Below are 15,340 nucleotides of genomic sequence, written 5' to 3'. Positions count from 1 at the left end.
CGGGCTTTTGGGCCGCCTAGGGGAACAGAGTGCAGAAAGACCTAGTGTAGCAAAATGTGATGCTGAGTGACATTAATGAGGTGACCGCTCTGGTGGGAGGGAGGCGAGGAACCAGCCAAGTAGCAGTTCCCATGACTTGCTCTCAGCTGAGTGTTCCCTCTGCATGCTTGCGTGGGTGCCTGTGTGTGTGTGTGCATGCACAAGTTGTGTCTCCTAAGTCTTCAGATGGAATTTTTAACACCAAAATTTGGTGTTAACTGTGTTACTGTGTTTGGTTTACTGTGCTGTTCTCCACCCTAAGGAGGCCCTGAATGTTGAGTTTTGTCCTTTATTCCCACCTGCTGAAAAGTAAAGTTTTCGACTTAGAGGCATTTTGTTTTTACTTTCTGGATACCTGCTGGAGCCCGACTGGGCGGCGTGTCAGGCCAGCATCACAGAGCTGGGCACTGTTGGAACACCAAACCAAGAGTGTGAAAAGTCAATATTCTCATTTCTGAAATGAATTCCAGGGAGAGGGGAGAAGAAAACCTGTTGGTGTATAGATCCCGCCCCTCCAAAGGCCCTAGATCGATAACACTTCATATTGGTGGCATAGATGAAACATGGCAACAACTGCTTCTTAAATATTTTAGTGTCTTGGAAAGTAATCCGTATTTCCATGTTGCTCTTGTGCAAGAATTTCCAGTTACTCAAGAAAAGCTGCAACATTGCGGGTAGAAGAAGGTGAAAAACCTGGGTCTTGCTGATTTCCTGGATAGGAGTTTGAGAGTACCTGATTCAGTTGTGAACTGGTTTCGGAGAGGAAGCTAGCATTTTCATCCCATTCCTCGCCATGGCATTAGAGTGACCATTCTAAACAGTACTGGTCAAGTGTTTTGAAAAACTGCTGCGACATCTTAAGAAAAATAACCAGATGGGGCCTGGGGTATAGTGGAGTGGGTGGAAACACAGTGTGTATTTACTGATACACTCTATTTTTTAAATCCCTTTCAACTCAGTTCCCTCTGGGATATCTCTCAAATGTGTCCTTTTTGTAGCTAGAGGCAAACAAACAAGCAAAAAATGTTTCAACTTTCAGATATACTACTTAATAAAAACTAACTAGTGGATTCACCCTGTCTTCTACCTGGGGAAAAAGGATCCAATTAGGATGCTCGCACCTAGGAGAGAACTGGCCTGTGAATCTCCACGAGATTGCTACATGTATATGTTTCCTCTTCTGTTTTCCAAAGCAGATAATTGGTTTTAGTAAGAACTTCTGACTTGATTAGGGGGCCCTTAGGAAATTAAAGTGTGTTTGAATTTCACAAGTATAATTTTAATTATACAAATTTTGCATTTTTCACTAGGGAGCCAGGTTCAGAACTTGTTTTCCTGTACTAATAGGGGTAGTAAAGCTGATTATGGCAGAATGCCTTACTTAAATTGCTTTGAAAATAAAAATCCTTGGATTTGATCATTGTTTTTCCCTGCAGTACACGATGTTCAGGTTAATGTCCACACACGTCCCATATTCTTGTTAAAAATGAAATTTTTTTTTTCCACTGGATTCACACAACTGCAGAACCGACTGACATAGTGGGGGTGTGAGTGGGGGGGACCTCATTATGAATTTTCCTGCTGCACTTGCTGAAAGAATTCAATTAAAGTTCTTTTGAGCACAAGTCCTGCCTGGGCAGCGTGCGTTTGGCAGGCCGTCGCCTTAGCATGTTGTGATTGCCTTTATCGCCACATCATCCTGTTTGCTCAAAGCCTGTGCATTGACGGCATGAGCCCTCCAAGCGGCCCCTCTGCAGCATGACCCCAGTGGATTAGAGTAGAAGGTGCCGTGGAAACAGTCACCTGGGTCCTTCTTCAAGGTAAAGAGATGGTGGAGGGGGGATGATCAGACCCCCTGGGCATCTCAAGAGAAGGACTGATTGTGTTCATGGGAAATGACTGTTTTTTTTTCAGGGCTATCCAGACAAAACTTCCAAGTGTCGCGGGGGAAGTGCTCTGAGAGTTTGAACTCAAGCATTCTCAAACGTCTACCCCTGTGTGGGGCTCTAAAAAGCTTTCCAGAGACCTGCTCCTGGGGCCTTCGGGGCCTTATCTCCGATATTGACAGGAGAGATTCAATAGAAGAATTTGTTCACAATAGAGAAATCATGAAACTAGCTTGTGAATGACTTGATGCCACATAGGCTGGGGCCTCAGAATACGGGAAAACAAAGCTGCAAATAGAGGCTGGATCCCACCCATCCCCATCACCCTGCATTTTACACATTGAAGTAAAATGTTATTTTTACCGTCGTTATTTTTATTAGTTTCTCTCCAGGTGTTCTAGCTGAGCATTTAAGAGCATGGAATCTGGAAGCAGACTTTGAATCCTTGCTCTGCCACTGCAGCTGTGTGACCTTGAGCAAGCTATCTAAATATTCTGTGCCTTTGTTTTGTCATCTGTACAATGGAGATGATGATGGTATCACCTTCATGGGGTTGTCATAAGGATTATGGGACTTAACATAATAAAGGGCTTAGAATGGTGTCTGCAACAAAGGAAGTGTATGGGTGTGTGAGTTGTAGGGTTGTTAGAAAGGATCAAATCCTGTGGCAGGATTGGGTAAGTGCTCCGTGCCAGCCTTACGTAGTAGTTGAACTCTAAGTACTGCTGTCTTCTGCCTTACATATTTTTCCTTAAGTAGTGTTTGAGAAATACAAAAGAAGACACACACACGTGGTTGTGTGTTTAAGCATATGAATATATATGACTCGGGTAGAATTGCAGTGTAATTTGGATTCAGACAAATTCATGTGCCGTAACAAAGTGTGTGGTTTGTTGGCAGCACAGGCTTTGGACTCAGAGGGACCTAGTTTGAAACTTGATAACTGCCACTAACTCTGTGACTTTACTAAGGTGTCCTAGCCTTTCTGGGCTTCAATTCTGCACTTAAATAAAGGGGAATAATAGAGTTGTGGGGATTAAATGAGCCAGTGTAAATAAGGCACCTGGCGTATGGTGGTACTGAGAAAATGGGAATTCTTTTCTCTATAACCAGCAAAAGAAAAATTTTAAAGCCATCTCGAACATGGGAAAGATACAAAGTGTTCTGTTCTTGCTGGTGATGAGAGTATCTGAAGTTAGTTGATAAGTCCTTAGAGGTCTGAGTAGAGAAAAGCAGGCCATAAAAGAGGGTGTTGTTATCCTTAATCCACACGCCAAAGGGCTGTTTTAGCAACTTCATTTCACAAAACCTGCATTTTCAAGGGCAGGGAAATCATTTCAGTTAGGAACCTCAGATGGTGTCCCCAGCCTTTGAAGATGCCTTTGTTCCTTTGACACTTGGTGGGAACTGGGAGCACAGGGCTGGATGGTCTAAGAGAGGGAGTAACTTCAGAGACATGAAAGAGCCCAAGCTGGGAGGGAGTGAGGGAGAACCTTGGGATTGGGGGCAAGGGTTACTTTTTCATAGAACCTTTTGCTTGGGGATACGGAATAGTAGGTTTTGATCTACAAACCCATGAGTGCTGTCCTCTGAGTGGGAAGAAGATTGGTAGCGCTCAGGAAATGAACACAGTTCCCAGTCATTGGCCTGGGAGATGCTGACACTCAGACCTATTGTCGGGGCTGGGAAAGCCCCCACATGCCTTGGGGCATCCCCTGTGTGTGGGTCCCCTTCGCTTCATGTCCACTGGGTGGAGTTTACCAAGTATTGCTGGGAACGGGGAACCAGATCATGATTATAAGTGGATCCTGGGCAGGGGATGGGGTGCGTGTGAACGTTGGTGTGTAGAGGGTGGAAAGGGAAGGAGAGAAGGGGTGGCCGGGAGGAGGGAAATAGCAGTAGATTACATTGACTAATTATAGGGAAAAAGCCATATTTGCTGCTCCATTAAGTGATCACTAGGCTATGAAGCAGTTTATTGTAATTAATGCAGAAACAGCAAGTAAGTGTTGAGTTTGGAGTGGAGGGTCTCCAGGAGCCCCTCCCTCCTTCAGTTCTCTGTGCTCACTGTCTCCCTCCCCTCCCTCAAGTTCGTTATCCTTGGAGAGAAAGAGTCTTGGGGGAGCATCTTTTTGGGAAGGGCTGTATAGCACAGTCTTGGACCAGTTTTCTACTGGTTTATTTTGACAAAGAAAGATCTTTTACCTGACCTCCTTCAGAACATTCTGTAGGGGTTTTTACGTTTTCTAAGGCTGAAGGAGGAGGGACAAACCCATGTCATCATTGCTATTCTTGCCACAATCATTTTAATTTCGGCACATGAAAGTGGCAGGTTACACATCCAAGTCCATCGAGTTATGGGCCGTGCGGAGTTGTGATTGCTTTCCTTGATGATTTCTTGTTCAAATCAGCAGTGCTCTTAATTTTCCAGATGAAGTAAAAAGAAAATTGGAGACTCCCCTCCCGCCTGGCGTCTCTTCATCCAAGGTTTTCTGAGCATGACTCTGATTTGGAGGGTTAATATTAATTAGGAGCCAGTGTAGACCTCAGTTGCTTGATGAGGTAGCTTCAACTGTTGTCACGAATGTGACTCCTTTTTACATGCGCCTGCTTTTGCTGAAAGTTTCTGGGTTTAAAAGCCAAAGGAAGAAATATGCAAGGAAAGATAGAGGAAGGGCCAATTACTAAAGAAGTGCAAAGCATTCTCCTAGAACTTGAGGGAGGAACAAGACCAGAGAGACTGGGTGGGTGTGGGTTCTGAGCTACTACCTTTCCCAGTGTGCTGCCTTTGCTGTTGCCTCAGTTTCCTTTTTTGTAAGTGAAGGTCATCTCTAGCTTCCTAAAAGGGCCATGACTCATTTCCTTGGTTTCCAAATTGGGTGACGCTGGAATTTCTCTGAGGCAAGTCCCTGGTGAGTGCCAGGTAACGGAGGCGCCTCATTTTTGTGCTGAGGTTCAAGGTTTCCTGGCTCCCAAGTTTTCCCAGAGCTGACTTGGTCTCCTGGGGGACAGTGGCAGAAAGGATGAGACCAGAGAGAGTGAGTGAGCCCCACTGCACAGTCAGGGGAAAGGAGACCTGGAGAGGAAGGGACCTGCTCTCCTTGGGTTATATCGTATTAGGGACCTTTCTTCCATGGACTGGGGGTTTGGGTTGGTTTTCTTTTCTTTTCTTTTCTTTTTGAGATGAAATTCTGCTCTGTTGCCCAGGCTGGAGTGCAGTAGTGTGATCTGGGCTCACTGCAACCTCCACCTCCCGGGTTCAAGTGATTCTCTTGCCTCAGCCTCCCAAATAGCTGGGATTACAGGCACCCGCCACCATGCCCAGTGAATTTTTTTTTTTTTTTTGTATTTTTAATAGAGGCGGAGTTTCGCCACCTTTGGCCAGGCTGGTCTCGAACTTCTGACCTCAAGTGATCCACCTGCCTCAGCCTCCCAAAGTGCTGGGATTACAGGCATGAGCGACCACGCCAGGGCTGGTTTTCTTTTTGACAGGGTGGTTTGGGTCATGAGGGAGTATGGCAGACTATGGGTGTGAACGTTCCAGTCCTAGCGGGAGAGACCTGACTCTTGGTCTCTTAGCCCAATGCTGATGTGCTGAACATGACCTCAGGCACTTTGCCTTGCAGCTCCGTGTTTCAATTTCCCCATCTGTAGATGGGAAGAATGAAGGCATGTGGTGGGAAGCAGTGCTGATTAGGGCTTAAGAGAAGAGGCTTAGGAGGCAGACAGTCGTAGGGTTACTTTCTGGCCTAATAGTTTCCTAGCTGCTTGACCTTGGGGAGTTCACTCAACTTTGTTAGTCCTTAATTTCCTGATATGTAAAATGGGATAATACAATACGAGCATCTACCTAACAGGATTGTTGTAATGTTTACAGGAGACAGTGTTCATAAAGTACAGTGCCTGGGAGGTTGCTAGCACCTTACTCCTGGGGGCTACTTTTACTGTTAACAGCTCCATAGTGATTTGACCAAAGGTTTCTGGGAGTTGAGCCAAGATGCAGACTAGAAGGGACCACTTTGAGAAAACATTTGAGGCTGGGTGCAGTGGCTCACGCCTGCACTCTGGGAGGTGGAGGTGGGAGGACTGATTGAGGCCAGGAGTTGGAGACCAGCCTGGGCAACACAGTGAGACCCCTTTCTACAAAAATACGAAAATTAGCCAGGTGAGGTGGTACATGCCTGTAGTCCCAGCTACTCAGGAGGTTGAAGTGGGAGGATTTCTCCAGCCCAGGAGGTTGAGGCTGCAGTGAGCTATGATCACGCCACTGTACTCCAGCCTGGGCAACAGAGCAAGACCCTGTCTCTTAAAAAGAGAGACAAGGAAAGAAAACATTTGAACTCCACAGATTGACATTCTGATTTGAACAGTTTCCCATAGAGGGAGAATTGCAGCGAAAGAGGCAAGGCCTGCCCAAAATGCATGGTCTGGAACTTAGGTGATGAAGTGCCCTGCACCACCCAGCTTCGAGGAGATAGGGACTGGGGTTTCCCCTTGCTTGACATCTTAACCACTTCACTGCGGGAGAAGGGGAGGAGGGACAAGAGGAGGACCAATCCCCAAGGGACACGGAGACCCACATTAGGTTTTGGAACCCATGCCTGGTACTATCTGAATTTGAAAGCTTTGCTCGACTGAGGCAGAGCTGATCAAAGGCCATTTGCTGTTTTAGAGTGTTCCTACATGCGTCTGGCAGACAGAGTTCCGTCTTTTTATTGCTTCCATTCCCACTAAGACCTCCATCCTCCCACTGCCCCCCGCCCCTTGGTGAGCTTGGTGAGATGGTTTTTTTTTCTCATTTTAAGTTCCGGGATACATGTGCAGGATGTGCACGTTTATTACAAGGTAAATGTGTGCCATGGCAGTTTGCTGCACCTATCAACCCATCACCGAGGTATTAAGCCCTACATGCATTAGCTGTTTATGATGATGCTCTCCCTCCCGATGAGATGGTTTTCAGTCGGCACCAGCACCTGTTTCTCATGCCTTGTGTATGCAGCAGGAACTGTGAACTGGGGGCAGGTCACGCCCGTTGGCCCCTGCAGACGTCGAGCTGTGGACGCCAGTGCTTGCGCGGAGAGTCGGTGTCTGTTGGCTGTAGCTCAGCTTTCTTTTCAGGGCGGACCTGATACAGGTGTTCTAGGTGGGAAAAGCCATAGCACTTGTTGTGAACTATTATTGTTAGTCTCTGGAAGGGAAGGTGGAAAGGGGAATCTACACCAGTGAGCACAACACAGGCCGCGTATGGATAAACATGAGGTTGCTCGGCTTGCTCTTAGACCCGGAGGAGACAGAATCAGATACTAACCTATCCTCTGACTGCTCGCAGGCTAGCAGGGAGGCAGGATGTGAGCTAGAGGGGACTATGGCCGTGAACAGGAGGGGCACAGAGAACAAAGCAAGCAGGGCAGGCTTCATGGAGGAGGCCTCATGAGCTGAACCTTGAGAGAGAGGAGATCCTCCAAGTTGAGGGAACTGTGGGAGCAGTTAGACAGCTTGGCTTTTCGGGGGTGTAGCACATTGTTCCTTATGGGCTGGGGTATCATGTACAGAGGAGGGCAGAGCGAAGATTGATTTGCTCATTATGCAACGAACGTCTGGAGCTCCAGTCCTGAACCAGGCTCGAAGCTGGGGAATAGCAACTCAGTCTCTGCCCTTGTGGAGTTTGTGACTGGCAGGGACATGTTCATTAAACAACTTATTGCATGAGTCACTACTTTTCTTTTTCTTTTTTTTTTTTTTGAGACAAGATCTCACTCTGTCTCCCAGGCTGGAGTGCAGTGGCACAATCAAAGCTCACTGCAGCCTTGAATTCCTGGGCTCAAGCAGTGCTCCTGCCTCAGCCTCCCAAGTAGCTAGGACTGCAGGCACACATCACTGTGCCTGGCTAGTTTTTTAAATTTTTTGTAGAGGTAGGTCTCTCACTTTGTTGCTCAGGCTGGTTGAACTCCCCTGAGCTCAAGTGATCCTCTTGCCTTGGCCTCCCAAAGTATTGGAACTACAGGCATGAGTCACAGTGCCTGGCCTGATTCATGATTGAAGTACCATTACCATAAATGCTATACATCCATGCATTGGATGTTAAAAGGATCATAACAGAAAAACCAGGTGTCCTTTGGGTTTTGGGAAGGCTTCCTGGAGAAATAACATTGAGGCTGAGCTTGACGTAGGGAGGGAATTACCAGGGTGCATTTCATGTGCTGAGGGAAGAGAGGGTGGCTAGAATGCAGAGAGTGAGGAGGACGGGGGAGAGGCGAGGCCACACTTGTGTTGGCGGGGATAAAAATTCTTATCCTAGGAGGGGTGGGGAACCCATCCATTTAAGAGTTTAAGGGATGGGATGGGAAATGGTCAGGTTTGCATTTTGAAAAGATCTCTCTGACAGTCTACACGAAAAGTGGCTTGTGGGTACCCCCGGGGGCTATGGGTAAGTAAGTTGTTGCAGTGATCAGTAAGTATGTATCAGTAAGTAAGTAAGTAAGTTGTTGCAGTGATCAAAGTTGTTGCAGTGATCCACTTGAGGAAGGATGGCTGCTTAGCTGAGTTCTTGGAGGTAGTGATGGAGACCAGCAGATGGATTTGAGATGCATCTGAGAATCGGAACAGCAGCTTGGTGGTTTGGTTAGCTGAGGAGTAGGAAGTGTTAAAAGTGACAGGCAAATTTGACTTCTCATTGATGTGGGCAGAGCCCCCAACCCCCACCTCCTTGCAATTGAGAGTGTTGGCCCATGCAGGAGACAGGCAGGGCAGGTGTGCCTGGCTCAGGGGGTTGAGTGTAACCCCTTGGCTGGTGATCGACATACTCTTAATGACAGATCCCTATTGGTAAACTTGTTTTTGAGCTTGCATTGTATACATATTTATTTATAAATGACATACATATACTTCTGTACTAAAAATAGCATGCTCCTAATAAGGCAAATAATTAAAAATAAAATAGGATGAGAAAAAAAGCTAAGCACACATAAAAATTTTAATCTTTTTCTTCCAAACTCTACTTCGGGGACCACTACTTTTGGCCATGGGGAGCCCTTAATGAGTTTTAGGGTGGAGGTGGCCAGGTCGCATTGTGTTGAGGAAAGAGCACTCTGCAATCCAGGGGCTCTCCCGTGAGCTCTGCCCAGGCCAGGGGCCCAGGGAGGAGGTGCTCTTGCAGTCTTGTCATGTGTGGCCTGACGAGTCAGGGATGTGAAATTGTGGCATAATTGCTATCCACCCAGAAGTGATGTTGGTAATGTCATGCCAGGTGTGTGAGGGCTTATTGGTGTTTGATGTTTGCTAGTCTGTGTGTGCTCAACCTACGGGAATATGGCAAGGCCCGCTCCCCTGTGGTCCAGCAGGTTCCTGTCTAGAGGGCTGAAGGCTGTACTTAGCCAGGGAGAGCCTGATCTTCTAAAGAGAGCATCACGTGAGGGATATAGTGTCAGTTCTCGCAGCTCTACTACCTGCAGCGCCATCAGCAGCCAATTCTGAGCTCATGTGGGCCACTCTTCCCCTTTTTTTCTGGTGGATTGATAATAATACTTCTCTACTGAACTCCAAAGACTGAAAATGATACAAAGTGAATTGTTTCTATCTTTGCAATCCAAACGTTCCTCTTCGTTTACTTTCCAAGTCCCTTCCAGCAAATTGGTATTGCCACTCTCCCTCTGTCCCTAGGTTCTCAGAGGCTAATTCCGTTCCAGCTCGCTCCATTTAGCTCTTTCTTCGAGCCGAACCCAAGCTAGGATCTTGCCTTCCAGAGAATGCTTTAAAAAGCCTTGTTTCCCAATATACTGCGTTTCAGTTTTCCACGAGTGCATCCGTGCTCGGGAGAGGTGTACGAGCTGCCTTTACATGTGAGAGGTGAACAAATCAAAGGTGAGCCTGTTCTGCCTCAGTGAGGCCTTTTGTGTAAAAAGGGCCTTCTGGAGTAAAGCAATCAGCTTGACTGACAACTGCCGAGGCTACCAGTGACAGTCCTACTCCGTGGGATAACTTGGAGAAAAATCAGGGCCAAAAGCAGACAAAAGGATGTCCAGAAACTGGAGGTGGGGAAGCCTGAGTGAGATCAAACAATCTGAAAATGTGTCTTCCATCCATTTAGGGCTTTACGTGCAGCGAGGTTGGAGTGGCCGGCTGAGGATGTCAACATTTTAAATTTGTCCCTGCTTTGACTTCCCTAGCTTTATCTCCCTTCAGATCAAAGCCGGGAGACTAGGAGTTGTCACTACTGGATTTGGTTTCAGACTATGTTGGTGTACCCTTGCTTTATGACCTTGGGGTTTCCCGTCTTTGCTTGGGGTGACGGGTTCATTTCAAACCCGTCTTTTATTCAGACGGGTCTTTTATTGTGTGTGTTGCGGTCTTTTATTCAGAGTGGGGAGCTCTTAGAAGCACCCACAGAGGCTTTGAAAGGACTGGGAAGCAGCTTGGAGGGTCAGTTGTGTATTTTCCAAGGATTCCTGAATATCAGGAATCCAGAAGTTTCTATTTGTTAGTCTTGCTGCTCCTCCAAGGAGCCATCCTGAAGGCAGTTTAGTCCTGCACCGGGAGACAAGGCACAGGCCTGAAGAATTCCTGCCCCCTGCTGTATAATAAATCTGATACTAAAATTAGTGCTGGCCTCCTGAGCCATATTTCTTGCTGAGATGATAAAGAAGTGTGTGTGTGGCAGGCTCGTCTTTCAGGATTGGAGGATGTTGCTTTATGTCAGATAAGTGTCCAGGTCTTGAGATCATTTTTTTTATGGCAGCCTCTCCCCCATTTCCCTGCTTCCTCTCCCTCTTCTTCTGTTTTGTTAGGGGTAGGAGTAGGTAGGGGTGAATAGGGGAGAAATATTTTAGCTTGTCTTCTGGTTTTGTGTAAGTCTCTGTCACCGTAGGTAGATGTTCCTTGAGAATCTTTTTGAAGGTTTTGTAATTGAGTCTTTTACCTCTGTGACAAGATATTATTCACTTTCTCTAAAGCGTTTACTTTATGCTTGGGCGGGGGGGGGGGGGGTGGGGGGCAGACTTTTTTTTTTTTTTTTCAGGGAACTCAGTCTCTAGAAGAGACTTGCCGCCAGGGCAGTTGAATGGCCAGCTTACGACTTTAATAGTTGAGGCGGCATCTGGGCCCCTTGCTGAACGGCAGTCCTCTGGCAGGGCGATTTTGCTTTTAAAACAACCATGTTCACCTTTAACTGCAAACGGCTGTGACGAGAGTTGTATTTAATTTTAAATTGCCCATGTCCAGTAACCCTCTGTACCTCTTTAAATAATAAAATGTTTTTAATCTTCCTGCAGCTGTGTTCTCTGTGTGGGGGCTTGCTGTTTTTGGAAGAGGAGGGGGCTTCTGTGCCTCCTCTCCACTCCCTTTCTTTTCCCTTTCAAACTCACTGGGACTTCTAGAAAATGCCATTTCGCTAAGAGTGGAATCCGGCCTGTAAAGTCTCCAGAGTGAGTGCTGGGAAGTTTATAAGCAGAGGCCGCGCGGGGTCAGTCAGGAATGTCAGCCCCTGGGGCTGAAGTGCTTCCTTTGTGGGCCGAACCCAGAAGTCCCTTTGTATTGCTGACCCATTAAAGAGTCCATAACTTTTTCTCCCCATTCCCCGCCTCCAACTTCAGGGGGGCTTGATTTGTCTGTTATAATCGGAAACAGATTTGGGGCTCCTGATCCATTATAGATGTGTTTGAGATGGATGCCAAACCTGAACCTGAAGCCACTTAAAGAGCATGTGAACATGTGTTTAGATGTAAAGGAAAGAAAGGAAGAGAGAGGATGAGGAAAGAAATAGCCTCTTCCAAATCCCCCAAGCTAGAACCAATCCTGAAATGATAACACACAAGAAAAACAAAACAAAACAAACAAACAAACAAAAAATTCCATTTAGACCGTAAGAAAGCATGGGAGGAGAAAATTTGGCTCCAGAGTCAGCCAAGTTGGTGCTTAGTCTGGGATGAACAGCCCGGTGAAGGTTAAAGGAGGCAGGAGACCACACATGCCTGCGCACTCCGGGAAGCATGGTTCAGGTGGGGCCTCCCGAGTCCAGGGGAATGTGTGTCCCAGGCTTGGAGCAGAGGGTGGCAGGTGGGTGGGGCCACATGGGAAGCACTCATGTTGTGCCCAGCAGGTCCATGTTTCTATCCCGGAGACCCTTGGGTTAGGAAATATTGATGCTCTGTATTTATAAACAATCTTTAAGGGGATCTAGTACCAACACAAATAGTCAACCTCAGGCTAATCAAGTGGCCTCCTCTCAACAGGGGAGAGAAGCCCATTGCTCTGATTTTCTGGATCAACACAGCTCCAAATTTATTTTCCTTTTTAATTCTCAAGAGGGGCCTGCTGAGTTGAGCATTGCCCAAGTATTGGTTTCTTTTCATCCCTGTGGAATTTTTTTCCCTTCTTTAATGAAAGAGTCAGGTGAATTGGCTGTGCTGGGCCCTCCACCCGGTCGTGGTTGTCCTGGTGACGTCTGGCTGCAGGGTTTCGAAAGTGGCCCCTCATTTCAGCTGTCCTTGAGGCTCAGTCCTGTGTTCCCCCTGCCGCCGCCACCCACCCAGCACCCGCCACCCACCCAGCACCCGCCACCCGGAAACGTTTGTAGTGCAGCTGCTGGTCCAGAACTCGAACTGATGTGTCTCTCACTCCAAACAAAAAATAAACCTGTGTGCTTTATGGATGTGTTTTAGAGGTGCGCCTGTGTGTTTTTTTCTTGACAAGCTCATTCGCTACAGCTGTGCAGTCACAGCCCACTTTGAAATCTGCAGCATGTGTATATTTTTAAGTGAATAAGTACGAAGAGATGGGAAGATGTGGTTTGACTGTAATCCCACGTAAAACCCCAATTTTTAAAAAATTATTTCATTAAAATATTGTAGGAGACTGTTACTGAGAAGAAGAAAGTTTCTAAGTTGATGGGATTCTTGTGTCTCTTAGTGTAGGGTTGACTTTTTTTTTTTTGTCACCATGGAGATGAGAAACATGGGGCTTCATGGCGTCATCTGCCCCCACTGGGGGAGGGCTTGTTGGCACAGGTCACCTCTGGATCAACGTCAGCCTCATCTGCTGGAGATGGGAGAAGTTCAGGTTGGCCAGGGGTTTACCCTGTGCCCTCCTCAGCTAGAGTTAAAATGACCTTTTTGTGCCTTGGGAGGACAACCTTGGTAACAATTTATGGAGCTTAGCAGTGATCAGTGTTTGGATTTTCTCTTTCTTCAACCCCTCCCCTTTCTGGAAGACTTGTAGGAGGAAAGGGGAGGTTTTTCTGTGTATAGATTGGTGTCGGTTTCTTAGAAGTTTCTTCTTTTCACGTTAAAAAAAATTGTTTGCATCCCTCCTCTTAGATAAGGATCCATCAACATCCTTGTTAGAGCCCAGTGCCGAGGGGACCCTGGGGCACGTACTGTTTTCAAGGTTAGAGAGCAACAAACTTTCCGAGTAGCCAGAGTTGCAGGGGAGGAGGGTTCTTTGGGTTCAAGGTTACCCGTTTTTCCTCTGCTAGGAAGAAAGCCTTTTTGTTTTCTTTTGCCGACTTCTTCCAATAGCTTAGAGCAAATAGATTAGCAACCCAGCAGAAACCAAACCAAGGAACAAATAAAGGGGAAGTTCGCAGAGGGCCCTTGGCTGGGGGCTGGGGGCTGGGGGCTGGCTGCTGCCGAGGAGGCCAACTTGCGGTTTTCCATTTTCACGTTGAACCGCGTTGTCTCAGCGTTCGCTGGTATTCACAAAATCAGAAAGAAAGGAAGGTGGTGGTGGGAGGGGACACTTTTCAGGAGCGGTCGGGGTGTGGGGAAAGTATGCCCAGCTGCGTGTTATTAGCAGCCTTCAAATAAAGTTTGTGGAAGGTTCTGGCCCCCACAGCCATGCCTGGGAAGCTTCTGTGTTCTTAGTAGGTGTTTTGAATTCTGTGAGATGGAACCGAACATTTAAAAACAGTTACAGGAACATCTCCCCAAGTAGGTCTTCCTGAGAATTTCTGTGTACATGGAACTCTGTTTTCCTAGCAAGCATCATTGTATTTTTAGAAATGTTTTCTTCTCTCCTTGCCCGTCAGTTAGCCAAGCCTCCTACCACTCACTTTTCTGTTGTGTAGTTCTGATTTTATGAACAGGTGTTTGGATGATGAGGGGTTATATTAAAAAAATACTAAAGAATACGTCTTATCACGTGAATCAGTATCTTTTTATTCAACGTGGATGGAGTGGGAGTGGAGACCAATCTGTTTTATATTCCTACAATCTGACGAGGGTAAGAAAAAGTTCATGCTGTTCATATTAGCTAGCCAGCCTCTTTCTCTCTTTCCCTCCCTCCCTTCTTTCTTCTTTATTTTTTCTTTCTTTCCTTTCTTTTGCCTAATACTTAATTCCTTATCTCATTTCTGGGATTTTGAGAGAATAATTTTCACGTGGGGCGACAGAACTAGTGGTTGTAGTTTCGCTTGTTTTTTTGACATTAAGGAAGCAACTTAACAAATAGTCTTTTTTTTTTCCTCAGACGGAGCACACATTTTAAGTGTTTTAGGGGGAAGCTCTGAAGGTGGTTTGTGGTGATATTTTTTAAAATGTTTTGAAAGCTTTAGTCTCTCCTGGAAGCTGTGTGTCCCTGCATTTTCCTCGACGGTCGCTAATAAGAACTGCTGGTCGAAATCAGTGTCTCTGAGAGTCATTGATTCACTAATTGCTCATCATGGAGTCCTGGCTTCCCCCTCCTGCTGAGAGCACTTTTGTTTTCTGCTATTCTGCAAGGAATTGGACAGATTTCTGGAGTGTTTAAGAGGTAACCAATAAAAGAGTTTGGCGTGCCCCTGTTGGTAATTGTGCTTCTCGGAGGTGACCATGTCATTGGTATCCGGGCTCCGTAAACAAGGGGCTGCCTTACCAGTGACCTTTCCCGCCTAAAACCGAAGGCCCCAAGGTCGCTTGTCTGATGGAGAATGTATTTCCCGGCTCACTGTGAGCCTCCACTTAATTTGTTCCTTTCCTAAGGCAAAATGACCTTCCGGTAAACCTACACCCCCCTACCCCCCCTTATTATTATTTATTTATTTTTCTGGTGAACAAACGGAATTAGGAAAGGTGTGTTCTTTCAGGAGAGAGCGGGCAGCGTGGGAGGAGACGGCAGTCTGGCTCATTAAAATGCCGAGGTAGGTTTAAGCTGTTTGCCAAGTGTGGGTCCTGCAGGTCAGCGTGTGATGGCCAGAAACAAAGCAAGGCCTAGAGAGAGGCTGGCCTGGAGGCAACTGGCTCGCACCGCAGAGAGTTTTGAAGCCACATTTCTTCATTGGAAATTTAAAAAGAAAGAAAAAAAGCAACCCCTTTTGCTCCGTATTCATCATCTCTATAGTACCCCACAAATAAGTGGTCTCAAAAGCTTTTTTTTTTTTTTTTTAACTTGCTGAACCTTTCTAATAGGACCCTTTCTGAGGGCCCCATGAGCCCAAGAATGCCTCC

General features: G+C 46.6%; 1 protein-coding gene across 4 annotated transcripts in view; it reads left to right on the top strand.

Moving 5' to 3' along the window:
* MSI2 (musashi RNA-binding protein 2) overlaps positions 1-15,340 on the top strand; it is a 436,274-nt gene that overhangs the window by 16,209 nt on the left and 404,725 nt on the right. The window contains exon 1 of one of the 4 annotated variants that reach the window (XM_011979226.1): positions 13,970-14,138. The exons of the other annotated variants lie outside the window; for them this stretch is intronic. Within the exon in view, the coding sequence (XP_011834616.1) occupies positions 14,010-14,138 (129 nt within the window). The 5' untranslated portion in view covers positions 13,970-14,009. Of the gene's footprint in view, positions 1-13,969; positions 14,139-15,340 lie in introns of those variants that run through there. 4 annotated transcript variants of the gene reach the window in all.

This window comes from Mandrillus leucophaeus, unplaced genomic scaffold, assembly GCF_000951045.1.
Source record: "Mandrillus leucophaeus isolate KB7577 unplaced genomic scaffold, Mleu.le_1.0 Scaffold20, whole genome shotgun sequence".
NCBI lineage: Eukaryota > Metazoa > Chordata > Mammalia > Primates > Cercopithecidae > Mandrillus > Mandrillus leucophaeus.
The sequence above is the reverse complement of the archived record's forward strand: the minus strand, read 5'-3'. Positions and strand labels throughout refer to the sequence as shown.